Source organism: Giraffa tippelskirchi, chromosome 5 (assembly GCF_054371585.1).
Source record: "Giraffa tippelskirchi isolate mGirTip1 chromosome 5, T2T-mGirTip1v1.2.pri, whole genome shotgun sequence".
NCBI classification, from domain to species: domain Eukaryota; kingdom Metazoa; phylum Chordata; class Mammalia; order Artiodactyla; family Giraffidae; genus Giraffa; species Giraffa tippelskirchi.
The window spans coordinates 170,038,281-170,064,675 of NC_137279.1; the positions used below are offsets into that span (position 1 = coordinate 170,038,281).

Below are 26,395 nucleotides of genomic sequence, written 5' to 3' on the forward strand. Positions count from 1 at the left end.
AAGTAAGAAACCTGAAGTACAGAAATTCTAAGTGATTTTGCCCATTATCATTGGGTGACTTGAGTGCTTTAGCCAGGCTGCAACCTCAGCCTTCTAACTTCACATCTGTTATAAGTTTTTGTCATGAATCATAGCAAAATTTTAGCACTAACTTCTTGAAGTGACTGTCTGAGTTACTTGTCCCTTCAAGGGGTCCCCAGCTCTACTGAGACTGCAGTAATTATCCTTTTTCTGTCTCTGTTCGTATGTAAATCTCCCCAACTGGTATATATATTCCTTTAAAATAGACATCATGCCTTATGTTTAATCAACACCGGGCACCTAGTAACTTAAAAATTCCCTGACCCTTTAATTTCCTCAGTGCAGAGTGAGGCCTACCTGGTCACTATAGACTGAGGAGAAAGTACTGACCACTGTCATCTTATCTTCAGAAATTATTAGTAGCTGTGGGGAAAGTTGGTGGCTCAGTGGTAAAGAATCTGCCTGCCAATGCAGGAGACTCAGATTTGAACCTGTGTCAGGAAGATCTCCTGAAGGAAATGGCAGCCCACTCCAGTATTTTTGCCTGGAATATCCCATGGACACAGGAACCTGGTGAGCTACAGTCCATGGGTTTGCAAAAGAGTCAGACAAGACTTAGCGACTAAGCAACAACAATGGAGAAGGTTAATGTTGATAACTGTGGAGACAAGCCCATTAAAGAGACAGTCCATTTGTAGTGCCAGGTACTTTTAGTGAGTGCCTTCCTCCAGTTCCTCCTAAAATATATCCTGTTTTGATTTATGATTGAACTATATGCAGTGATAGTCACAGTGGAAGTTAATCACTATTTTTCTTCCCTCAGTCCTAAAAATAATGACTGTTGGAGTGATAAAAAGCTCTTTTGCTATTTCAATATAGTTTCAAAGCCATCTTTTATTTATCTTATCCTATTTAACCCTTTCAAGAGTCCATTGAGGTAGTTAGGGCAGGGATTACTCACCTCAATTAATAAAAGAGGAAACTCTAGCTTACAATAGAGAAATGACTATTCCAAGATCAGGAGGCTGGGCAGTACTTAAATTGAGGTTTTTTCTGGCTCCTCCAGGTCTCTTTCCATTACACTACACTACTTCTGATTGTCAGTGACATTTACCATCATTACTATTTCATTACCAGAGGATTTCAGAGTGGGGGAGGAGAACTTTTTTTCAAATGAGAAAATGAAGGCAGTGTGGCTTGAAATTTAGCTTATGCTTCTTATCCAACTTAGCTTTGCTTTTATTTGTACTGAAATAAAATAAATTGAGCTAACTGTGACAGTTTATGTTGGTGGATAGAAATGACAGAATCAGTGAAGTTTTATTTGTTTGTTTGCTGTGTTAATCAGGCCTTCTAGCATTTGTGAAGTACACTGCGAAAATATCTAGATGCAAAAGCAAACAAACAAAAACCACTAATGAGGCTAAAAGAAAGATAACAATAATCAAAGACATGATTTTTGTATAATCCATATGACAGTATACACTGCACATGATTGAAACTATGTAGATATTTAGGTGACATTTATGTTTTCCATTCCAGTATTTGTCTTCAGATAATTAGCCTAATTATAACACATGTTTGAATTGTAGTTAGAACTAACCCACTATTAAGTCTGGTACCTATGAATTTGCAGATAATTGGGTTTCTTCATATGTCAGTTTAACTCACAGCTCCCTAAAAGTTACAGAGGATGTTTCCAGTGTGCTAATGTATAACCTATTTTACTTCTAATAATAATATAGAGAAACTTGATATCATCGTTATATTAAATATGTGCCATTTTACTACCCCAAGGAAAAAATACATATTTTGGCTATTCAGTGTTACTTGAGTTCCTTTTTATAGACAAAAGTAACATGTACTCTTTCCCATTCTATTGTTTTCCTCTGTTTCTTTGCATTGATCACTGAGGAAGGCTTTCTTATCTCTCCTTGCTATTCTTTGTAACTCTGCATTCAAATGGGTATATCTTTCCTTTTCTCCTTCGCCTTTCACTTCTCTTCTTTTCATAGCTATTTGTAAGGCCTCCTCAGACAGCCCTTTTGCCTTTCTGCATTTCTTTTTGTTTGGGATGGTCTTGATCACTGCTTCCTGTACAGTGTGATGAACCTCTCTGTCCATAGCTCTTCAGGCACTCTATCATATCTAAACCCTTGAATCTATTTGTCACTTCCACTGTATAATCATGAGGGATTTGATTTAGGTTATACCTGAATGGTCTAGTGGTTTTCCCTACTTCCTTCAATTAAAGTCTGAATTTGGCAATAATGAGTTTATGATCTGAGCCACAGTCAGCTCCCAGTCTTGTTTTTGCTGACTGTATAGAGCTTCTCCATCTTTGCCTGCAGAGAATGTAATCAATCTGATTTCAGTATTGACCATCTGTTGATGTCCATGTGTAAAGTCTTCTCTTGTGTTGTTGGAAGAGGGTGTTTGGTATGACCAATACACTCTCTTGGCAAAATTCTGTTAGCCTTTACCCTGCTTTGTTTTGTACTCCAAGGCCAAATTTGCCTGTTACTTCAGGTATTTCTTGACTTCCTACTTTTGCATTTCAGTCCCATACAATGAAAAGGACATCTTTTTTGGGTGTTAGTTCTAGGTCTTGTAGGTCTTCATAGAACCGAAGAGAATTTAAGAAAATTAGAGATACCAAGGGAGCTTTTCATGCAAAGATTGGCACAATAAGGACAGAAATGGTATGGACATAACAGAAGCAGAAAATATTAAGAAGAGGTGGCAAGAATACACAGAAGAACTGTACAAAAAAGATCTTCATGACCCAGATAATCACGATGGTGTGATCACTCACCTAGAGCCAGACATCCTGGAATGCGAAGTCAAGTAGGCCTTCAGAAGTATCACTGCAAACAAAGCTAGTGGAGGTAATGGAATTCCAGTTGAGCTATTTCAAATCCTAAAAGATGATGCTGTGAAAGTGCTGCACTCAGCATGCCAGCAAATTTGGAAAACTCAGCAGTGGCCACAGGACTGGAAAAGGTCAGTTTTCATTCCAATCCCAAAGGAAGGCAATGCCAAAGAATGCTCAAACTACTGTACAATTGCACTCATCTCACACACTTGCAAAGTAATGCTCAAAATTCTCCAAGCAAGTCCTCAACAGTATGTGAACTGTGAACTTCCAGATGTTCAAGCTGGGTTTAGAAAAGGCAGAGGAACCGAGATCAAGTTGCCAACATACATTGGATCATCAAAAAAGCAAGAGAATTCCAGAAAAACATCTACTTCTGCTATATTGACTGTGCCAAAGCCTTTGACTGTGTGGATCACAACAAACTGTGGAAAATTCTTAAAGAGATGGGCATACCAGACTACCTTACGTGCCTCCTGAGAAGTCTGTATGCAAGTCAAGAAGCAACAGTTAGAACTAGGCATGGAACAACAGACTGGTTCCAAATCAGGAAAGGAGTATGTCAAGGCTGTATATTGTCACCCTGCTTATTTAACTTATATGCAGAGTACATCATATGAAATGCTGGGCTGGATGAAGCACAAGCTGGAATCAAGATTGCTGGGAGAAATATCAGTAACCTCAGATATGCAGATGACACCACCCTTGTGGCAGAAAGAAGACCTAAAGAGCCTCTTGATGAAAATATTGGCTTAATACTCAGCATTCAGAAAGCTAAGATCATGGCATCTGGTCCCACTACTTCATGGCAAATAGAGGGGAAACCGTGGAAACAGTGACAGACTTTATTTTTTTGGGCTCCAAGATAACTGCAGATGGTGACTGCAGCCATGAAATTAAAAGACGCTTACTCCTTGGAAGGAATGTTATGACCAACCTAGACAGCTTATTAAAAAGCAGAGACATTACTTTGCCAACAAAGGTTCATCTAGTCAAAGCTATGGTTTTTCCAGTAGTCATGTATGGATGTGAGAGTTGGACTGTAAAGAAAGCTGGGTGCCAAAGAATTAATGCTTTTGAACTGTGGTATTGGAGAAGGCTCTTGAGAGTCCCTTGGACTGCAAGAAGATCCAACCAGTCCATCCTAAAGGAAATCCGTCCTGAATATTCATTGGAAAGACTGATGCCAAAGCTGAAACTGCAATACTTTGGCCACCTGATGCAAAGAACTGACTCATTGGAAAAGACCTTGATGCTGGGAGAGATTGAAGGTTGGAGGAGAAGGGGACGACAGAGGATGAGATGGTTAGATGGCATCACCGACTCAGTGGACTTGAGTTTGAGTAGACTCTGGGAGTTGGTGATGGACAGGGAGGCCTGGTGTGCTGCAGTTCATGGGGTCGCAAAGAGTCAGACACGACTGAGCAACGGAACTGAACTCAAACATGAACTGAACATGTTCTTATTTTCCTAAATTTAATTTAAATCTCAAAATAGTTATTTAATATCTGACCCACTATAAAATTCAATAGAAATAAATTCATGTTAATTTCATTGGTTTGGCTAAGCTTGGTTAGTGTTTAGATCATAATGGTAATAAAACTAAATGTCTGTGCCAGGTACTGTGCTAGGTACTTTATAAATATTACAGACTCATCAGCTATAATGATCTGAACTTGTGGGTTAATATTGATTTGATCATAAATGACATTGTTACATTGAAGAGAAATGTTTTTTAATGCCTTCAGCAAACACTCTTCCAGGAACACTTTAAAAAAAGATTACAGAGTATTGCCTTGGGAATTGGGAAATGGATTTGTTATTCTCCTGCTCAGAAAAGTAGCAGACATGCTAGGGTCGGGAGGTGTATATGATTAGCTTTATTTTAGGCTTGCTGCAGTTTCCTGAAGCCCCAGCTTATTGTTCTGATAAAAACTAGCCTTGACCAATGTAACATTCATATGTGGAAAAATTTCAGATTTTTAAAGCCTTCCTTTGAATATGTAATGCCTAGACTACTAGAGTGAACTTTAATTTTGCTTCAGAAATAATAGAATATGTCTAAATAAAAATTTTTTTGTAAAATATGACCTCATTTTGTTTACAAATGGTGGATTCTACATTTTGCAGATGTGTCTTGCTGAATCAGGGCTCTCTTATCCCTGCCATCGACTTACAGTGGGAAGAAGATCTTCACCTACACAGACCCGGGAGCAATCTGAAGAGGTAAGCATGTTTGCTAGCTTTTCATCAAACATAATATCTGTCCTCCACTCTCCTGCCCACTTCCTATTCTTTTTTACCTGCCACAGCAAAGAATAGGTAGAGTTAATGTAGCATGAATAACATCTCAGTAAATTCTTAAAGGCAGAAACTTTCCGAGTAAGATTATTGCTAATGTGCTTCTTCTTGTTCTGTAAGTTTCATGTTTCAAACAGATAGAATTGGGGTGGATCAGTTGAAATGATTTTTACTTAGAATTGTCAGGTTAACAAAGGAATTTTTTAGCTGCTGACTATATAGTAGACTACATTTATTAGAATTCCTCCTGAAGGTCCTTTAACTCATTGAGCTGGATCACATTCTATGTGCCAAACATTGTCCTCAGTACTAGGTAACAAAGATGAGTAACAGTGTACCTATACCAAGGTGCTCAAAGGTGATACATTAGTAAACCAATAATAATGGCAAATGTAATAAATGCAGTGGTAGCAGTGCATTACAGGGTGCTGTAAAAACAAAGAGGGGCAAGGAGATTGAACATGTTTATATGTGTGGTATGCCTGCGTATGTCTTTGCAGGTCTGAGCTATATTAAAAGGCAGAATCTTTTCCTTGGGTGCAGTAGCATTGTGTCCAACCATGACTCGGGTATAAGGGAATGAGAGAGACAGCCTGGACACTGCAGTTTATCAGTTTTAGAAGTATTTATTGGGACTTACTGGTGGTCCAGTGGTTAAGACTCTGTGCTTCCAGTGCAGTGGAGGCAGGTTCGATCTTTAGTTATAGCATGGGAACTCTTAGTTTTGGCATGTGGTATCTAATTCCCAGACCAAGAATCATACCCCAGGCTCCCTGCATTGGAAGCATGGAGTCTTAGCCACTGGACCACCAGGGAAGTCCCTCAAAAGTTTAAATTACTCCAGTAAAACCTTTTCCATTTACATTCTATACAAAATATAGTTGCAAATTTTTATTTAAACTTAAATATTTTGGATATTTATTATGGAAGCTGCCACAAAACCTCTCCGTCTGTTCTCTGAATATGTAATCTCATCATTTAAATATGTAAAAGAGAAAAGGGACTGAATAACTAAAGTTGTAATCTATGATCATCCTGTGAAAATGACAATTTGTTACTCAATTTTTGGAAATCCATAAAGAAAGGAGCTTTTCCCTGCACTGCAAATACTACTATACTATTTCTTTAGGTTTCTAAAAAATGTTAATTTCCTTTAAAGAGCCCACACCATTTTTTCCAACACTTTATCTCGCTAATTCCTCATGAAAGGAAAAATAATATTGAGTTTCACTGCTTGGCAGAAACTGCCAAAAACAATTTATTGAAATATTTCCTTCTACTGCTTGAGTATATTTTTAAGTTATATATATATATATATATATATATATATATGCATACATATATATATATATATATATAAGTTATGCTTCAACCCTTTAATGAATAAATCTGCTAATATTAAAAGGAAGCCAACTAGCTCCACCCAGAATTCTTAATGATTTTATGCTCTAAGAGGTGACAGTTACCCGTTTGATTTCATTTTATTTCCTTTTCTCACCCTCACCATTATATGTGTTATTTGGGCGTTCCTTTCAGTGGAATGTGTGGCTCAGCTGGTAAAGAATCTGCCCACTGTGCAGGAGACCTGGGTTCGATCCCTGGATTTGATCCCTGAATTGGGAAAATCCCCTGGGGAAGGGAACGTCAACCCACTCCAGTATTCTGGCCTGGAGAATTCCATGGACTGTATAGTCCTTTGGGTCACAAAGAGTCGGACATGACTGCGGGACTTCCACTTTCACTTTTAACTTTCAGTGGAAGGAATTCAATGCCATAAACTGAGGAAAAGCTTATTAGAGGGTGGCATACACTTTAGATTAATTAAGGAAGAAAGTAGAGTGGGGTTAGGGAGCTTTGTAAAACTAAGAGAGCCACAGCCTTGGGGATATCTTTAAATCTGCTTTTCTGGGATGAGTCCATTATTTTTCCTTCCCTGGCTAAGTAAATATACCACTTCCTCCAGGGGGCTGGTGAGAAATGGGAAAGGAGCTGTGACTTGGTTTTTATGTTGTTATAGAATTATGAAACTGGAAGGAATTTTTTATTTGATTTACACTCACCCATCCATTTATTCCTTGTTTATTTAAACATTTTTTCAGTGTCTTCTACATGCCAAACATTAGGATCCCAGTCTTTGTGCTGAAAGAGCTCACACTAAATCATATCTGCATTTTATCTCTAATGGCAGGGTTCTGTCCTCATGAGGCAACTGGTTCCATTGTTGAGCATCTCTGTTGGTATCTACCCTATATTAAATTGGAAGCTATGACTGTGTAGAACTGTGTAGAACCCAGTGGTTCTACTTCTTTCCTCTTGTTTTAACCCTTCTCTTACATGACTTTGTGTGTTTCAAGATAATTACTACTTTGCTATTGACTGTCTTCAGCCTTGAGTTAGGAAGAAGATATTTGAGACCAGTAGTTAAATTCAGGTTTTGAATTTTATGCATTGTAATTATGTGTTCTTAAACTGGGGGAATTTTTTTTTTCTTACATCCTCCTTCTAGCCCTGCAAATACATTTTCCTTATAATTAATATTTTCTCATTTCTTCCCATCTTCCCCTTGTTCCTGAGCTCCCTTTCAGTGCTTATGTGCATGCTAAGCTGCTTCAGTAGTGTCTGAGTCTTTTGCGACCCTACGGACTGTAGCCCACAAGGCTCCTCTGTCCATGAGATTCTCTCCGCAAGAATACTGGAGTGGGTTGTCATGTCCTCCTCCAGGGAATCTTCCCTACCCAGGGATCAAACCCACATCTCCTATGTCTCTCGCATTGGCAAGCAAGTTCTTTACCACTAGTGCCACCTGGGAAGCTCCTCCCTTTCAATGACCTTTCCATATTTCTAAGTACCTTAGCTAGGTACCTGTCTCTCCTCATCCCAGCTGCTTGGGTGGGACATTACAGGGACCCCACCCCCGGACCCAGGTGTTTTGAGAGTTGTCCAATCCTCAGTTGATAGTATAAGAGTAGGAGGGATACTCCAAGAATAACAACAAGAAAAATAAAATCCCAAACTTAAAATATAGTTAATGTTAAAACTATTGATTTGTAATTTCAGTTAAGCAGACATCTATTGAATACTTCCTATACTAATCAAATGAATATAAACTGAAAATTTCATATTATATAATTAATGAGAAAGGTGAGATAAGCATAAGATACTAGAGAAACACGGGGAAAGGGGTGCTCTAACCTTCAAGCATGTTTGTAGACAAAAGCCTTGTCTGCCTTATCTACCTCTGTAGCTACCTCTGTAGCTCTTAACACCTAGTAAAGCTCCTGGTATATACCAGCCACAGAATAAATACTTTGTGAATGAATATTTTAAAAAGAGAGAGAGAGAAGGAGAGGGGGAACTAGAGCAATTTATATCCAAATCAAAGGAAAATGAAAAGAATGAGTCAGAGCCAAATGAAGAAACATGGATGTAGTATTCCATTCGGAGGAAATAGCATGATTTGATGTAGTGAATGGGGGGACCTAAGTGCAGTTTGGTGTTCGTGCAAAGTAAAGGGGGAGACAAAAAAAGATAAGAGATGAGGCAAAGATGAATAGGTTTTTATATGTCAAGTTGGAAACTTGAACTCTGGGGAGCCAGAAGACTTTTAAGTGTAGGGTGATTTTTTTTTTTTTTTCCTCCAAATGGGCATTTTAGAGAAAAGCATTTTGACTGCTGTACAGAGGCTAAATGTAAGGGAAGCAAGACTCGAGACAGAGAAATCAGATATGAATCTGTTGTACTAGTATAGGCAGAAGATAATGAGATCCTAAACTGGAACATCACTAGTGAAAAAAAGAGAAGGAAATGGATTCAGGATATATTTTGGAGGGAAAATCAGTAGGACTGGTGACAGATAGGATCTGTGGGAGAAGAAAGAGGGAGAAGATAAGAATACCTAGATTTTGGCTTAATTGGCAGAAAAGATTTATTCAGTAGTTATTCAGTGAATTCTGATTACATCCTTACTCTACCCCTGACACTGGCATAAGTGTTAGGATTATGGCTATGAATAAAAATAGTCTTTCCATAAAGGAGCTTGTTCCTAACTAAATGAAATTGACTGCACATAATTGCCCAAAATCTGTGTTTCAGTTTGTTTTTTTTTTTAATGTATGTGTTTTATTGAAGTATAGTTGACTTACAGTGTTTCGGGTACTCATCAAGGTGATTCAGTTATACAAATACACATATATTATTTTTGAAAGTTTTTTCCATCACAAGTTACTATAACATATTGACTGTAGTTGCCTATGCTATACAGTAAACCTTTGTTTCTTGTTGCATATCTATTTTTTACTAAGAAATCTAGCATTCTATTCAGACTAAGTCAAATAAGTACAAGCAAAATGTTGTAATTTTTTTAGTTAGGCAAAAATTTATAAGCTTTCTAAAATATATATATATTATACATATTTATATGTGTGTGTGTGTTTGTCCAAAAGCTTTTCTGCTACATTTGATAAAGGCTTGAAGAAGAACATCAAAGAAAAGATGGAGAAATTGGAGAACATAAATTAAGTGAAAGGAAACACTGAATATCAAATAGAAAAAGTGAAACAAACTACATAAAAGTAAAAGATCATCATATAGTCCGGTTGTTTTCAAACATGACTGCTCATTAGAAACATAAATCTGGAGCTCTGGAGAAAAAGCAATACCTGAGCATTTGTATTTTTCAAAAAATTTCAAGATAATTCTGATATGCATCTGGATTTTAAAAAGTGATTACAGGTTTTTCTATTAGATTCTAGTTTATCCTCGTTTTGGTGATATAGAGTTCTATTATTTTTCTGTTGACCACTCATTAAATGAGTAATAGTTACAGAATCACAGTAGTAAAACATGTTTATCAGTTTTCACAATCAATAGCCAGACAAAAAATAAAAGACAATTACAATTGCAAGCAATAATTGGAACATGATTAACTTAACAGTATAAAATAATTACATACAGTTTGGGCAGATCAAGCAGAGTGATGTGGTAAGTGGAAGTGCATACAGCCACATGTTTTCTTACACCCAGTCACTTAATCCATTTACAATTAAGGTAATTATTGACATGAATGGTCCTATTACCGTTTTCTTAATTGTTTTGGGTTTATTTGCTGTAGGTCTTTTCCTTCTCTTGTGTTTCCTGCCTAAAGAAGTTCCTTTAACATTTGTTGTAAAGCTGGTTTAGTTCAGTTCAGTTCAGTCGCTCAGTCGTGTCTGATTCTTTGCGACCCCATGAATCGCAGCACGCCAGGCCTCCCTGTCCATAACCAACTCCCAGAGTTTACCCAAACCCATGTCCATTGAGTCGGTGATGCCATCCAACCATCTCATCCTCTATCGTCCCCTTCTCCTCCTGCCCCCAATCCTTCCCAGCATTAGGGTCTTTTCCAATGAGTCAACTCTTCGCATGAGGTGGCCAAAGTATTGGATTTTCAGCTTCAACATCAGTCCTTCCAATGAACACCCAGGACTGATCTCCTTTAGGATGGACTGGTTGGATCTCCTTGCAGTCCAAGGGACTCTCAAGAGTCTTCTCCAACACCACAGTTCAAAAGCATCAATTCTTCGGCACTCAGCCTTGTTCACTGTCCAACTCTCACATCCATACATGACTATTGGAAAAACCATAGCCTTGACTAGATGGACCTTTGTTGGCAAAGTAATGTCTCTGCTTTTAAATATGCTATCTAGGTTGGTCATAACATTCCTTCCAAGGAGTAAGCGTCTTTTAATTTCATGGCTGCAGTCACTATCTGCAGTGATTTTGGAGCCCGAAAAAATAAAGTCTGACACTGTTTCCACTGTTTCCCCATCTATTTCCCATGTAGTGATGGGACCAGATGCCATGATCTTAGTTTTCTGAATGTTGAGCTTTAAGCCAACTTTTTCACTCTCCTCTTTCACTTTCATCAAGAGACTCTTTAGTTCTTCTTCCCTTTCTGCCATAAGGGTGGTGTCATCTGCATATCTGAGGTTATTGATATTTCTCCTGGCAATCTTGATTCCAGCTTGTGTTTCTTCCAGCCCAGCATTTCTCATGATATACTCTGCGTATAAGTTAAATAAGCATGGTGACAATATACAGCCTTGACGTACTCCTTTTCCTATTTGGAACCAGTCTGTTGTTCCATGTCCAGTTCTAACTGTTGCTTCCTGACCTGCATACAGGTTTCTCAAGAGACAGGTCAGGTGGTCTGGTATGCCCATCTCTTTCAGAATTTTCCACAGTTTGTTGTGATCCACACAGTCAAAGGCTTTGGCCTAGTCAATAAAGCAGAAATAGATGTTTTTCTGGAACTCTCTTGCTTTTTCGATGATCCAGCGGATGTTGGCAATTTGATCTCTGGTTCCTCTGCCTTTTCTAAAACCAGCTTGAAAAGCTGGTTTGGTGGTGCTGAATTCTCTTAACTTCTGCTTGTCTGAAAAGCTTTTGATTTCTCCACCAAATCTGAAGGAGAATCTTGCTGGGTAGAGTATTCTTGATTGTAGATTCTTCCCTTTCATCATTTTAAATATATTTTGCCATTCCCTTCTGGCTTGTAGAGTTTCTATTGAGAAATCAGCTGATAGCCTGATGGGAGTTCCCTTGTATGTTATTTGTCATTCTTCCCTTGTTTCTTTTAATATTTTATCTCTGATTACTGTGTGTCTTGGTGTGTTTCTCCTTGGGACTCTCTTCTTCCTGGACTTAGTTGACTATTTCCTTTCCCATGTTTGGGAAGTTTTCAGCTATTGTCTCTTCAAATATTTTCTCAGGTCCTTTCTCTCTCTCTTCTCCTTCTGGGAACCCTATAATGCAATAGTTGGTGCATTTAATGCTGTCCCAGAGGTCTCTTAGGCTGTCTTCATTTTTTTTTTCATTGTTTTTTCTATGTTCTGTTCTGTGGCGGTGATTTCCACCATTCTGTCCTCCCCAGGCCATTTATCTGTTCTTTTGCCTCAGTTATTCTGCCGTTGATTCCTTCTAGTGTATTATTCATCACTGTTTGTTCTTTAGTTCTTGTAGGTCTTTGGTAAACATTTCTTGAATCTTCTCAGTCTTTGCCTCCATTCTTTTCCCGAGATCCTGGATCATCTCCCCTATCATTATTCTGAATTCTTATTCTGAGTTCTGTCTCCACTTCATTTAGTTGTTTTTCTGGAATTTTATTTTGTCCCTTCATCTGGGACTTAACTTTCTACTTTTTCATCATAATTAACTTTCTGTAATATGATTTTTGTTTTAGCCACTGTGAGACTGTGGTTCTTCTGTTTGCCTTCTGATGGATGAGTCTAAGCAGCTTGTGTCAGCTTCTTGATTGGAGGGACTGGCAATGAGAAAAACTGGTTCTTGCTCTGGTAGACAGGGCCTTGCTTAGTAAAACTTTAATCCAATTATCTGCTGATGGGTGGGGTGTTGCACTCCCTCCCTGGTAGTTGTTTGACCCAGCCCTGGTGTTATGGGCTAATGGCGAACTCCAAGAAAGTTTATGTCAAGGAGGACCTTCCAGTGCCCTGTCCCTATGTGATGAGCCCCTGCTGACCCACACCTCCAGAGAAGGCCCTCCAACCCTAGCAGGTAGTTTTGGTTCAGTCTCCTGTGGGGTCAAACTCCTTTCCTTTGGGTCTTGGTGTGTGCAAAATTTTGTTTATGCCTCCCCTCCAAGACTGGAGCCTCTGTTTCCCTCAGTCCTCTGGAAGGCCTATAATCAAATCCTATTGGCCTTCAAGGCCAGATTCCTTGGGGATTCCCAGTTCCTTTGTTGGATCCCCAAGCTGGGAAGCCTGATGTGGGGTTCAGAACCTTCACAACAGTGCAAGAGCTTCTTTGGTATTACTGTTCTCTAGTCTGTGGATCAGCCACCTGGCGGGTATGGGATTTGATTTTATCGTGATTATGCCCTCTTACCATCTCACTGTGGCTTCTTCTTTGCCTTTGGATATGCGGTATCTTTTTTGGTGGGTTCCAGTATCCTCCTGTCAATGATTGTTCAACAGCTAGTTGCAATTTTGGTGCTCTCGCAAGAGGAGATGAGCACACGTCCTACTCCGCCATCTTAAACTGGCTCTTTAGTTAGGTTTTGATCTCTGCATACAACTGAAATGCCCAAATGAAAAAGTTTCAACCAGACACACTGGTTTTTATTGAAACAAAGTCTCTTTCTTATTTTCCACACTCCCAGGGCGAGGCAATTACTTAAAAACTTAGCTTATGGTATCTGCGTCGTTATGATATCTGTGTCGGGCTCCAGAGGTGGCCGGGTGTCACAGTGGGACTGGGCGGCCAGGTGGGAGGTGAGCGTGGGGGCTAAGCTAAGACAAAATCTGTTTATTCCAGTCATTGAGGGACCTGCTATTCTTTGAAACTGTCCCAGTTGATCTGATACATCAAGATGTTTATGATCCTTTTGACTGTTCAAATTAGGATATTTTTATATCAGCATCAGATTTTTTTACCCTAATTTGTTAGCTGAAGTGTTTTTTGTTAGAGTCTATGTTCTGCCCATTATCTTGATCCTACTCCAACTAGCCTCTCCCTACAACATGGGAAGGGTAAGGACTCGCTCTTGCATTTTTAATACTCTATCTATTGGTTCCTTCTCTTCATCCTAAATATATATATATAATATATATATATATAATAAACATACATTATATAAAAATACATATTATTATGTTTTATTTTATATTATTGTATTATAAATATATATATTACCTATATATATTATATTCCTTCAAACTTAGCTTCCCCCTCAAGCTTTAACTCATCTGTTCTTTTATTCACAGCCAAGCTTCTTAGAGTAATCTGTACTGAATGACTCTATTCCTTCCTTGTTTATTTTGTTAACTCACTACAGCATGGCTTCTTTCTGCTATGTGACTAAAATTGAATTTAACTCTTAGAGTCAGATGATAGTCTTTGGGAGATCATTTAAGATGGTGGATCCTGAGCTCACCTCTCTCACAAGCACACCAAAATCACAACTATATGCAGAACAACCATCAATGAAAAAGACTAGAACCTACCAGAAAAGATCTCCTCCAACTAAAGACATAAAGGAACTAAAATGAGATGGGTAGGAGGGGCAGATTCATGATATAATCAAGTCTCATAGTCCCAAGTCACAAACTGGAGAATAATTATACTGCAGAGGCTCTCATAGGACTCAGAGTTCTGAGCCCCATGTTGGGGTTCCCAGGCCAGGGGTCCTGGCATTATATATTTGTGTGTGTGTGTGTATTAATATGTATAGTATTTTACATACACACGTGTGTGTGCTTACATACACAATGGAATACCTCTCAGCCATAGTAAGGAATGAAATTTTGCCACTTCCAGCAGCATGGATGGCCTTGGAAATTATTGTGTTAAATGAAATAAGACAGAGAAAGACAAATACCGTATGATATCACTTATGTCTGTATTCTAAAAAACACAGCAAACTAGTGAATATAACAAAAAAGAAGCAGACTCACAGATAAAGAGAACAAACTAGTGGTTACCAGTAGGGAGAGGGTGAGGAAAGTTGCTCAGCTGTGTCCAACTCTTTGCGACCCCATGGACTATATAATCTATGAAATTCTCCAGGCAAGAATACTGGAGTGGGTAGCCTTTCCGTTTGGGAAGAGGGAAGTGAGGGCCAAAATACAGGTGGCTGACTAAGAGGTGAAACTAGGTTGGTGCAAATGTAATTGCGGTTTTGGACCATGAATTTTAAGTCATTATAACTAGGTTCATCTTTATTAATCAAAACAAGAACCATTACAATCAACACACTTTTGCCAGTGGGAAATAAGTTTATTCCTGTCACCAAAAAATCCATGCTTTGGGATTCGATGAACTCTTAGAAAGCATTTTCTGCCTCCTGCTGGTTGTAGAAATATTTTCCCTGCAAAAAGTTGTTGAGATGCTTAAAGAAGTGGTAGTCAGTTGGTGAGAGATCAGGTGAGTATGGTGGATGAGCCAATACTTCTTAGTCCAATTCGTTCAACTTTTGAAGTGTTGGTTATGCAACATTCAGTCAGGTGTTGTTGCGGAGAAGAATTGGGTCCTTTCTGTTGACCAGTGCTGTCTGCAGGGATTGCAGTTTTCGGGGATCTCATCGATTTCCTGAGCATACTTCTCAGATGCAGTGGTTTCTCTGGGATTACGAAAATTGTAGTGGATCAGACGGACAGCAGACAGTGACCATGACCTTTCTTTGGTGCAGGTTTGGCTTTGGGAAGTGCTTTGGAGCTTATCAGTCCAGCTAATGAGCTGGTTGTCGCCAGTTGTCATATAAAATCCACTTTTTGTCACAGGTCACAATCCGATCGAAAAATGGTTCATTGTTGCGTAGAGTAAGAGAGACAACACTTCAAAATGATAATTATTTTGATTTGCAGTCAGCTCATGAAACACCCACTTATTGACCTTTTTCACCTTTCCAATTTGCTTCAAATGCCAAATGACCTTAGAATGGTCTATGTTGAGTTCTTCAGCAGCTTCTCATGTAGTTGTGAAGTTGTGTGTAGTTTGTCCCCTTCGTTAAATTCCCACTGCTTTTAAGGTATAAACTCTCAAGTCTCTGCATTTGGAACATTGAAATAAGTATGCCTTCTCATGTCTTCAGATGTTATCTGCCATATGCTACCAAATCACCACAAAAGACATACACGCACTCACGCGTGCGTGCGCACGCACACACACACACACACACACACCCATCCATCTATCAGAGTTTGTTCTCTATAAACAGTCCTGTCCTTAAAAATCGTTAGTGATTTCCCTGTTGCCATCAGAGCAAAGTCCAAATTCCTAAATGTGCCAGTTTGAGTGCTATAATCTAGTTTCCTGAAAACTTCCTTGCCTTGTAGCCAGTCCACATTCCACTTCCATACATCAAGCTGATGGTTTAGTTTATTTTTTGTCATTTTTTATTGATCTTTTAAGATATCCAACTTCTTGCTTGTGTTTTTTCTCTCCCTAGAGTACAGCTCCCTCCCCAACAATCTTCCATTACACACTCTCCACATCTTTTTTAAGTGAAAAGTGCTCAGTCGTGTCCAACTCTTTGCGACCCCATGGACTATACAATCCATGGAATTCTCCAGGCCAGAATACTGGAGTGGGTAGCCTTTCCCTTCTCCAGTGGATCTTCCTGACTCAGAAATTCGAACCAGGGTCTCCTGCATTGCAGGCGGATTCTTTACCAACTGAGCTATCAGGGAAGCCCAAGCATACCTGTAAAATAAAGCACCTAGTCCTAAAACCTCATGTTCACGTTAAAAACGATATGCGTATGGCACTATGTTAAGCACTTTGGGAAACACAAAAACTGCAAGATACGACAGGATGAGAAGGGCTTCCTAACCACAAACAAAAGAAAAACTGTGAAGCAAAAGTCCAATAGTGTAAAAATGAAAAAGTTTCTTGTCTCCAAAAGCACAATAAAATGAAGATGTAAATGGGGAAAATATTTGCAAAACAGGTAATGGTTGAAGAGATAATCTCATTAATATATAATCTTTTTTAAAGATATGGGTTAAATATTAGCACTTGTGTGAGGCCTGCACAGTCTCCTTTGTTCTTCAGTAGTTTTTGCTTAAACTTTTATTGTATCCCTTAACACATATTTGCAACCAAATATGTCTTGCTTTAAAATGGGAATTTCTTGAAAACTGGAACCATGGATTTTCTCTGTATTCCAGACTTTTAACTATGTTCTTAACATAGTGAGTAGTTGGTGAAAGAAATATCAGCTTTAATTATGAGCTCCCCTTATGTATATATGAGTTCTAAATTTTTGTCTCAAGCGGTTTAGTTATATTCTTTTCTAAGAAGTTTGCTCTGATTCCTCCCACTGCCAGGATCTTAGGTGCTCTCCACTGAACTTACCTGTCCTAACACTTGTTGTTGTGCAGTCACTAAGTTGTGTCTGACTCTTTGTGACCACATGGACTGCAGCACACCAGGTTTCTCTATACTTCACCATCTCCTGGAGTTTGCTCAAACTCATGTCCATTGATTCAGTGATGGCATCCACCATCTCATCCTCTATCGCCGCCATCTGCTCCTGCCCTCAGTGTTTCCCAGCATCAGGGTCTTTTCCGATGAGTCAGATCTTTGCTTCAGGTGGCCAAAGTACTGGAGCTTCAGCTTCAGCATCAGTCCTTCCAATAAATATTCAGGACTGATTTCCTTTAAGATTGACTGGTCTGATATCCTTGCAACCCAAGGGACTCTCAAGAGTCTTCTCCAGCACAACAATTCAAAAGCATCTTCGGCACTCACCCTTCTTTATAGTCCAACTCTCACATCCATACATGACTACTAGAAAGACCATAGCTTTGATTAGACGGACATTTGTCAGAAAAGTGATGTCTCAGCTTTTTAATATGCTGTCTAGGTTTTTCATAGCTTTTCTTCCAAGGAGCAAGTATCTTTTAATTTCGTGGCTGCAGTCACCACCCACAGTGATTTTGTAGCCCAGGGAAATAAAATCTGTCACTTTTCCCACTTTTTTTTTTTTTTTACCAGCTATTTGCCATGAAGTGATGGGACCAGATGCCATGATCTTAGTTTTTTGAATGTTGAGTTTTAAGCCAGCTTTTTCATTCTCCTCTTTCACCCTCATCAAGAGGCTCCTTAATTCCTCCTCACTTTCTGCTGTTAGGGTGGTATCATATGCATATCTGAGGTTTTTGCTATTTCTCCCCACAATCTTGATTCCAGCTTGTGGTTCATCCAGCTCAGCATTTCGCATGATGTACTCTGCATGTAAGTTAAATAAGCAAGATGACAATATACAGCCCTGACATACTCCTTTCCCAGTTTTGAACCAGTCTGTTGTTCAATGTCCAGTTCTAACTGTTCTTGATCTGCCTACAGGGTTCTCAGGAGGCAGGTAAAATGGTATTTTCCCACCTGTTCAAGAATTTTCCAGTTTGTTGTAATCCACACAGTTAAAGGCTTTAGCATAGTCAATGAAGCAGGAGTAGATGTTTTTCTGGAATTCTCTTGCTTTTTCTATGATCTAACAGATGTTGGCAGTTTGACCTCTGATTCCTCTGCCCTTTATAAATCCAACTTGTACACCTAAAAGTTCTCAATTCACGTGCTGTTGAAGCCCAGCCTGAAGGATTTTGAGCATTACCTTGCTAGCCTTTGAAATTAGCACAGTTGTATGGTAGTTTGAACATTCTTTGGCATTGCCTTTCCTTGGAGTTGGAATGAGAATTGACTTTTTCCAGTCCTGTGGCCACTGCTGAATTTTCCATATTTGCTGGCATATTGAGTACAGCACTTTAATTGCATTATCTTTTAGGATTTGAAATAGCTCAGCTGTAATTCTGTCACCTCTACCAGCTTTGTTTGTAGTAATGCTTCCTAAGGCCCACTGACTTCGCACTCCAGAATGTCTGACTCTTAAGTGCGTGAGCACACCATTGTGGTTATCTGGGTTATTAAGACCTTTTTTGTAGAGTTCTGTGTATTCTTGTTCTTAATCTCTTCTACTTCTGTCAGGTCCTTACCATTTCTTTCCTTTATTGGCCCATCTTTGCATGAAATGTTCCCTTGGTATCTCCAATTTTCTTGAAGAGATCTCTATTTTTCACACTTATTTTTTTTTTAACACTTATTGTTATTTATTATAATTGCCTGTAACTATATATTACATTGGATCTTCCCTGAAGCTCAGATGGTAAAGAATCTGTTTGCTATGCAGGAGACCTGGGTTTGATCCCTGGGTCGGGAAGATCCTCTGGAGAAGGGAATGGCAATCCACTCCAGTATTCTTGCCTGGAGAATCCCATAAACAGAGGAGCCTGGCAGGCTACAGTCCTTTGGGGTCACAAATATATTACATTATATTCCATGAGAGAACATACACTATATATCTTTCTTCCAAGTCCAGGCTATGTAACACTTAGTAGGGCTTATGGATATATTTTAAATGATAAAGGGAATAAGTGAATGCAATAAGCCAAAATAGAATCACTAATTTCTTTTACCTTTATTTAAAAATTCTGAATAAATAGTTCTCTGGATTCAAAGAATTTTAGGGCAACCATGACTGAACCAAGAGATTATCTATTCACATCAGCAAACATTAAAGAGAAAAGATTATTTATCTCATTTTTTAGACAAAGGTTTTCCTAACCTGTTAGATGGCTGATAAGAAAATGTGAAGAGATTGGGAGTTCCTTATACATAATTAAGTAGCTCATTCTTGCAGATAGTTCAATAATTTATATTTGAAATATACTTTTTTCAACAAAATTGGCTTTTTAGATAGCCTCCTTTGAAGATGTTGTTGCTGTAGGGTTTGTCTTTCTAGGATCTCTCTCTTAAGAGAATTGGAAATTCTATACTTTGTGAAGAAAAAACAATGCATTACATAGGCACAAAATTAAAATCACCTTCCTAGTATGAGGTCAAGTCCTGTTTTTATGAAAAGGGGTTTTTATTTGTCTGAAAACTAGATTAGGAGAAAGGATAGATGTGAGAGAGTAAGGTAAAACAGTGGGGGGGGGGAGATAATATATAGAACAATTTTTTTCTTTTTATCCTTCTGTCCTCCAAACCTCCTTCTTAATCTGATGCCTCTTAAAGGGAGGGTAAGTGATAGGCAAGACTAAGTGAAGGCTGAGATGATAGCTTAGCTGGCTGAGAATATGAGAAAGTTTGTCATACTGGACCTTTGTTTCTTTCCACTTGCCTGTGAGCCTGGCTAAGTACTCTAAAGGAATGTATAGTGTACCTTTTATATCCTGAGCCTTTACCTGTTTAAAGACTGACCCTCAAAATTCAAAGGCAGTTCATGCTCCAGATATTTGCCTACCTGAAGCACAGATGGAATTTAAGTACAGTTATGGTCCTAGAAAATGTGTTATTTTGAGGAGTAGGCTCCCTCGCTGTTTTGATATGAGAAAGGGTTTACATTTTTAAGCTGTTGAATTGCTGAAATAGAGAGGAGATCTTGGCTCCACACAACAAAACACTTAAGAAACATTAGGATTGCAAATAGAATCAAGGCTTCTGTGAGAAATAGTGGTAAAGTTAGAATAGAAGAGGCTTAGGGCAAGAGCCATTCATTTCATTCTTCCAATAAGTATTATGTACCTTCTCTGTTCAAACCATTGGGAAAACTGTCTTTAAGGTAAGAGGGAAAATGTTACAAGCCTGGGCATTAATGTTTTGTTATGCCCAAGGAGGAAAAGCCAACATATTTTGTTTCAGGCTAGCGTAAGTCCTTTTGAAAGATGTTGCATTTGGCCTGAGGCTCCACCTACCAGCAGAAAATTGGATTAAAGACTTACTCGGCCTGGTTTTGCCCACCAGAACAAGACCCAGTTTTCCCCATAGCCAGTCCCTCCCATCAAGAAGCTTGCATAAACCTCTTATGCTCATGCATCAGAGGGCAGACAGAATGAAAACAGCAATCACAAAAAACTAACCAAACTGATCAAATGGATCACAACTTTGCCTAACTCAATGAAACTATGAGCCACGGCATGTAGAGTCACCCAAGATGGTCGGGTCATGGTGGAGAGTTCTGACAAAATGTGGTCCACTGGAGAAGGAAATGGCAAACCACTTCAGCATTCTTGCCTTGAGAACCCCATGAACAGTATGAAAAGGCAAAAAGATAGGACACTCAAAGATGAACCTCCCAGGTCAGTAGGTGTCCAAATACGCTACTGGCGAAGAGCAGAAAAACAGCTCCAGGAGGAATGAAGAGGCTGAGCCAAAGTGGAAACAACGCCCAGGTGTAGATTTGTCTGGTGGTGAAAGTAAAGTCCGATTCTGTAAAGAACAATATTGCATAGGAACCTGGAATGTTAGGTCCATGAAACAAGGTAAATTGAAAATGGTCAAATGGGAGCTAGCAAGAGTGAACATCGACATTTTAGGAATCAGTGAACTAAAATGGACTGGAATGGGTGAATTTAATTCAGATGACCGTAATATCTACTCCTGGATGACTCACAAACTGGAATCAAGATTGCCAGGAGAATATCAATAACCTCATATTTGCCAGTGCACCACCCTAATGGCAGAAAGTGAAGAGGAATTAAAGAGCTTCTTGATAAAGGTGAAAGAAGAGAATGAAAAAGTTGGCTTAAAACTCAACATTCAAAAAACTAAAATCACAGCATCCCGTCCTATCACTTCATGGCAAATAGATGGGGAAACAATGGAAATAGTCACAGACTTTATTTTCCTGGACTTCTATGGACAGTGACTGCAGCCATGAAATTAAAAGACACTTCCTCCTTGGAAGAAAAGCTGTGAAAAACCTAGACAGCATATTAAAAAGCAGAGAGATAACTTTGCCAATAAAGGTCTGTACTGTCAAAGCTATGGTGTTTCCAGTAGTTGTGTTTGGATGTGAGAGAGCTGGACGATAAAGAAGGCTAAGCACTGAAGAATTGATGCCTTTGAACTGTGGTGCTGGATAAGACTCTTGAGAGTCCCTTGGGCTGCAAGGAGATCCAACCAGTCCATCCTAAAGAAGATCGGTCATGAATATTCATTGGAAAGAACTGATGCTGAAGCTCCAGTACTTTGGCCACCTGATGCGAAGAGCTGATTCACTGGAAAAGATCCTGATGCTGCTAAAGGTGGAAGGCAAAAGGAGAAGAGGACACTAGAGAATGAGATGGTTGGATGACATCACCAACTAAATGGATATGAGTTTGAGCAAACTTGGGAAAAAGGTGAAGGACAGGGAATCCTGGCGTGCTGCAATCCATGGAGTCACAAAGAGTTGGACACAACTGAGTGACTGAACAAAAACAGAGGGCAGCTAGGTAACTGTGAAAAGAAATATGAAAACCGTTAGTGAGAGATCTTTAAAATCCCTTCCAGTTTTAGTATCTATAATTCTGTGACTGACCAAACTAGAACATCCCCTCTAGACAAGTTTCATGAATCTTTGCTCCTGAGTTCCTTTTAATACATTTTAATAATTTAGGTGCACACCACCATAATTTAAAATATAGAAACTTCATTGATTAAATGAGCTTTGTAGACCTGATTTATTAAACATGGTACAGACAGGCATTTAGCCAGATACCTTGCTGGGGCGCCCTTATTATCCAAGATGTGAACATTTGTCAGTATTCACAACTCAATTCAAATGTTTGGTATCTCAGACTTCCCTGGTGGTCCAGTGGTTAAGAATCTGCCTACCAGAGCAGGAAACAGAGGTTTGATTCCTGTTTGGGAAAGATCCCACGTGCCACAGGACAACTAAGTCTGTGCACTCTAAAGCCCATGGTCCACAACAAGAAAAGCCACTGCAATGAGTATCCCCTTTCCGTAACTAGAGGAAGCCTGGGAGCCACAACTAGAGGAAGCCCATTGGCAGCAACAAAGGCCCAGCACCAATGCAACCAAAACATTAAATAATTTTTTTAATGTTTGAAATCCCATTCTAATTTAGAGATCAGGGGCTGAATTCAAATTTTGAAAGTGAAGTTTTTCACTGTAGTACCTTACATCTCAATTGATGTTGCTGAAAACAAAATAAACAGAGCATGTTTACTAGTGCCCAGCATGTAGTAAATTCTCAGTAAACGTTTACTGAATTGAAGCATCATTATTACATCTCATTTAATAGCCTTCAGTTTAAAAGACCTTTCATATATTATTTTGTGTTACCTTCCAAAAATACCATGGAGGTTGCATACCATATTTCAGTAATGAAGAATTTGAGAACCATTGCAATAAGGAAGTGGCAAGTTTTAAAATGCTATCATTACTCCTGCCCATAAACTTTTCGAAAGACCTGTATAGCTTATTTATCTCTGACCTCTTAGATTTTACCCATTTCCTTGTTTATTGTGCTCTTAATTGTGTACTATAGGCTGGGGATAAAACTGATAAAAACCCCAGTCTTCATTGATTTTGTAAAGCATCCTTCATTTTCCCTCAGCCTCCATCCTTTAGTATAGGGGTATCATAGCAAGATTAGAAACATATATGTATATATTTAATATTATATATAAGCCTTAAAATGAGAAATACTAAGCTTCACTCTAGCAAGTAGCTTCTTATTTAATAGAATTTTTATAATTCTAATGCCCTATTGTGATTATATAACTTGTATGTTAGGAATTTGATTTCCTAAAGTCAGTATGAAACTAATTATAGGACTTTTCTTAAATAGCAAAGCACCGATGTTCATATGGTTAGTGATAGTGATGGAGATGACTTTGAAGATGCTTCCGAATTTGGGGTGGATGATGGAGAAGTATTCGGCATGGCGTCATCTGCCCTGAGAAAATCTCCAATGAGTGAGTATTAATAGCTCCAGCATTATGATTCTCCCTTCTAGTTCAGAAACTTATGAGGAACGATGAACTTAAAAATTTTTCCTGACTTTCAGGTTTGGAGAGATAAATGTAGCAAGTAGACATTATTCATAGGAACTAGAGCCTCTTAAGTTTTGATCTTAAGCCCAACCATTCGCAATACTTTAGTAAAATTCATTAAAAACTCAAGGGAATGTAACTTTAGTTTCACATGTATGAATTCGTCTGTCTATCTGAAGCCTGGAAGTTGATAAAATAGCTGTACTTTTTGTGACTGTAGTTATCACCACACATCTTATTGGAGATACCAGTTTTATCAGTAGTTTTATTATTTTTCCATTCACCCATCTTTGGAGGGAAAAAAGTAAACTATAGCATCTCCCTCACTTGCACTTGACAGGATGCATAGTGTAGGATCTTAAGTGGTGCTACATACAAGATGATTGTTAAACTAAGCCCATAAATGACTCATTTACTCTGAAATTAGGGAACCTTTATGGGCAGAAATAGATGTGATATTTACATAAAGTTGATTTTTCCCATTAGGTCTTTAAAATAATTTGAGAGCCTTTTTATATAATTTAATTACAAGATGTCATTTTCAAGACACCTTGGAAATCAATTGATGACTGGTACATATTTTGAACACCTAGCAAGATTGTGTCAGTTAGTTTTCAAAAATTCATGAGCTTGACATTTTGAGGGGTTCTTTTTTAAGGTTTAATGAAATCTTCTAACATAGCTGGAGTTAAAATGTCTTCTCAGATATATCACAGAAGCTAAAATTTAATTTCCTCTTTATTGATTAAGTGTATTTCTTATATGTGGGATTAGATGTTATGTGGTTTGTTTTTTGTGTCTATTTGTTTTGGGGTTTTTGTTTTTATTTTTTCTTTTGTTTGTTTTTTAGTGCCAGAAAACGCAGAAAATGAAGGAGATGCCTTATTACAATTTACAGCAGAGTTTTCTTCAAGGTAGGGTTAGGACGTTAACTATATAAATTGATGTTCTTTTAATGCTACTGTGATTTTTTTTGAAACAACTTTAATCATAGATTGTTTTAAAATTTATCCTTAAAGTATTCAAAGTATACATTTATCTATACATATAGTCCTGATAGTGAATATAGAGTGTTCCAATCAGATAACTATAAACTACTTATACCATTACAGAGATGTATTTATCTTGTCTCTATGTCATTATAGAAGCATAATAAATGGATTACTTATTTAATATCTTGATGATATTTGCAAAAGGACTAGGCTGTTGTTGTTTAGTCACTGTGTCATGTCCAGCTCTTTTGTGACCCCATGGACCATAGTCTGCCAGGCTTCTCAGACCATGGGGTTTCCCAGGCAAGAATACTGGAGTGGGTTGCCATTTTCTTCTTCAGGGGATCTTCCCAACACAGAGATCAAACCCACATCTCCTGCATTGCAGGCAGATTGTTTACTGCTGAGTCACTAGGGAAGTCCAAAAGGACTAGGTATAGGATACTAAGTTTTAGTATATCCTAGGGCAAACAAAATATTTTTTAAATTATTGGATAAAAAGACAAACATTTTTAAATGTAAATGAAACTTTTAATTTTTTTGGAATCATTTAGCATTTCTTCTTTTAATAGTCTAATACAAGTTTTTCTGTGTATTTGAGATCTCCTAAGGTGTTTAAATATTTAAACCTAAATTTTCATGTAAATGATATTTCTCTTTAGTTCTATTTTCTGATGTAATGTAATTTGGAAACTTAGCAAGGGACCCTTTTCTCTCTGTGTTGGACTTCCAGAATAAATTAACTAAAATGGAAAGTTAAGGCTGTTGTAATTAGGAAATCTTAGGGAAATAGGTAACCAGGAATTACTACTTATAAATGGCATTGGGGCACTTACTAAATCCATTTGCTCAATGTACTTAAAATTCCAGTGTTCTGACCTATCACTAGAGGCCAAGAAGAGTTCAAAAAACTGATGAAGCCTTTAAAGAAATACTTCAATGTCTTGTCTATACTTAAAGAGACATTAGCCCCAACATTTACTTAAAAGTCATTGGTTAGACTTGTGAAACTTGAAGTAAATTTGAAATGTATTTTAATTAATAGATGCAATTTTTCCTATAGATATGGTGACTGCCATCCTGTATTTTTTATTGGCTCATTAGAAGCAGCTTTTCAAGAGGCCTTCTATGTGAAAGCCCGAGATGTAAGTGCAATTTACCTTTTTTAATTAAAAAATGCATCCCATAGGTTTACCAGCAGGCCTGAGGCAATGCTTAATGTTTTCTGCTTTTTTCAAATTGAAGACTTGATTTTGTTTTTGGTTCATTTCCCAACCTAATCATCACCAAGATGCCCATTTCAGTCAGAGGGCAGTAGTATGATAGGGTACTACTGGCTCTTGCAGAAGACTTTGTCAAGCTTTGAAACAGGGTTTCTTTCTTTGTTTTTTTTTTTAAGGGGGAAAAAGGGGTGGACATGCTTAGAAGGGACCAGGCTATGTACTTGTGTTCTTTTTAGTTATGTGATTGACAGTTTCTTGCTAAAGGATTTGTCCTTCAGTCTTTTCCGCAAATGATTATTCCATCTAACAGTATATATCTAATAACTAATATTTTTTCCTAAAAGTCATTTTAGACAACAAGAAGATTTTTCTTTAAATACAGAAATGAGCTTTGTGATCTTAAAATCAAGAAGATTGAAATATGTAGCAAGAAATCAGTAGTTATATTTTGAGCAAGAAGATTCTATGTGACTGTTCTATTCATATGTTGACACTGCAGTCCAGGCCTCAGTTATCTGGCTCTCGCCTACCTGTACAGCTTCAGCTCTTCCCATTTCCTGCCTTACACTTAATTAATGTAGCAGTAGTGTACCATTTGTATTTCCCCATAATCTTACTCTTTTCTAATGCTGCCTTACTGTTAAGAAT

At 38.2% G+C, this 26,395-nt stretch overlaps 1 protein-coding gene across 3 annotated transcripts in view; it reads left to right on the forward strand.

The window, feature by feature from the left end:
- FAF1 (Fas associated factor 1) overlaps positions 1–26,395 on the forward strand; it is a 483,348-nt gene that overhangs the window by 311,693 nt on the left and 145,260 nt on the right. For all 3 annotated transcript variants that reach the window (XM_081485543.1, XM_081485544.1, XM_081485542.1), the window contains 4 exons: positions 5,027–5,122; positions 23,328–23,454; positions 24,383–24,446; positions 25,588–25,669. In XM_081485543.1, the coding sequence (XP_081341669.1) occupies positions 5,027–5,122; positions 23,328–23,454; positions 24,383–24,446; positions 25,588–25,669 (369 nt within the window). The remainder of the gene's footprint in view (positions 1–5,026; positions 5,123–23,327; positions 23,455–24,382; positions 24,447–25,587; positions 25,670–26,395) is intronic.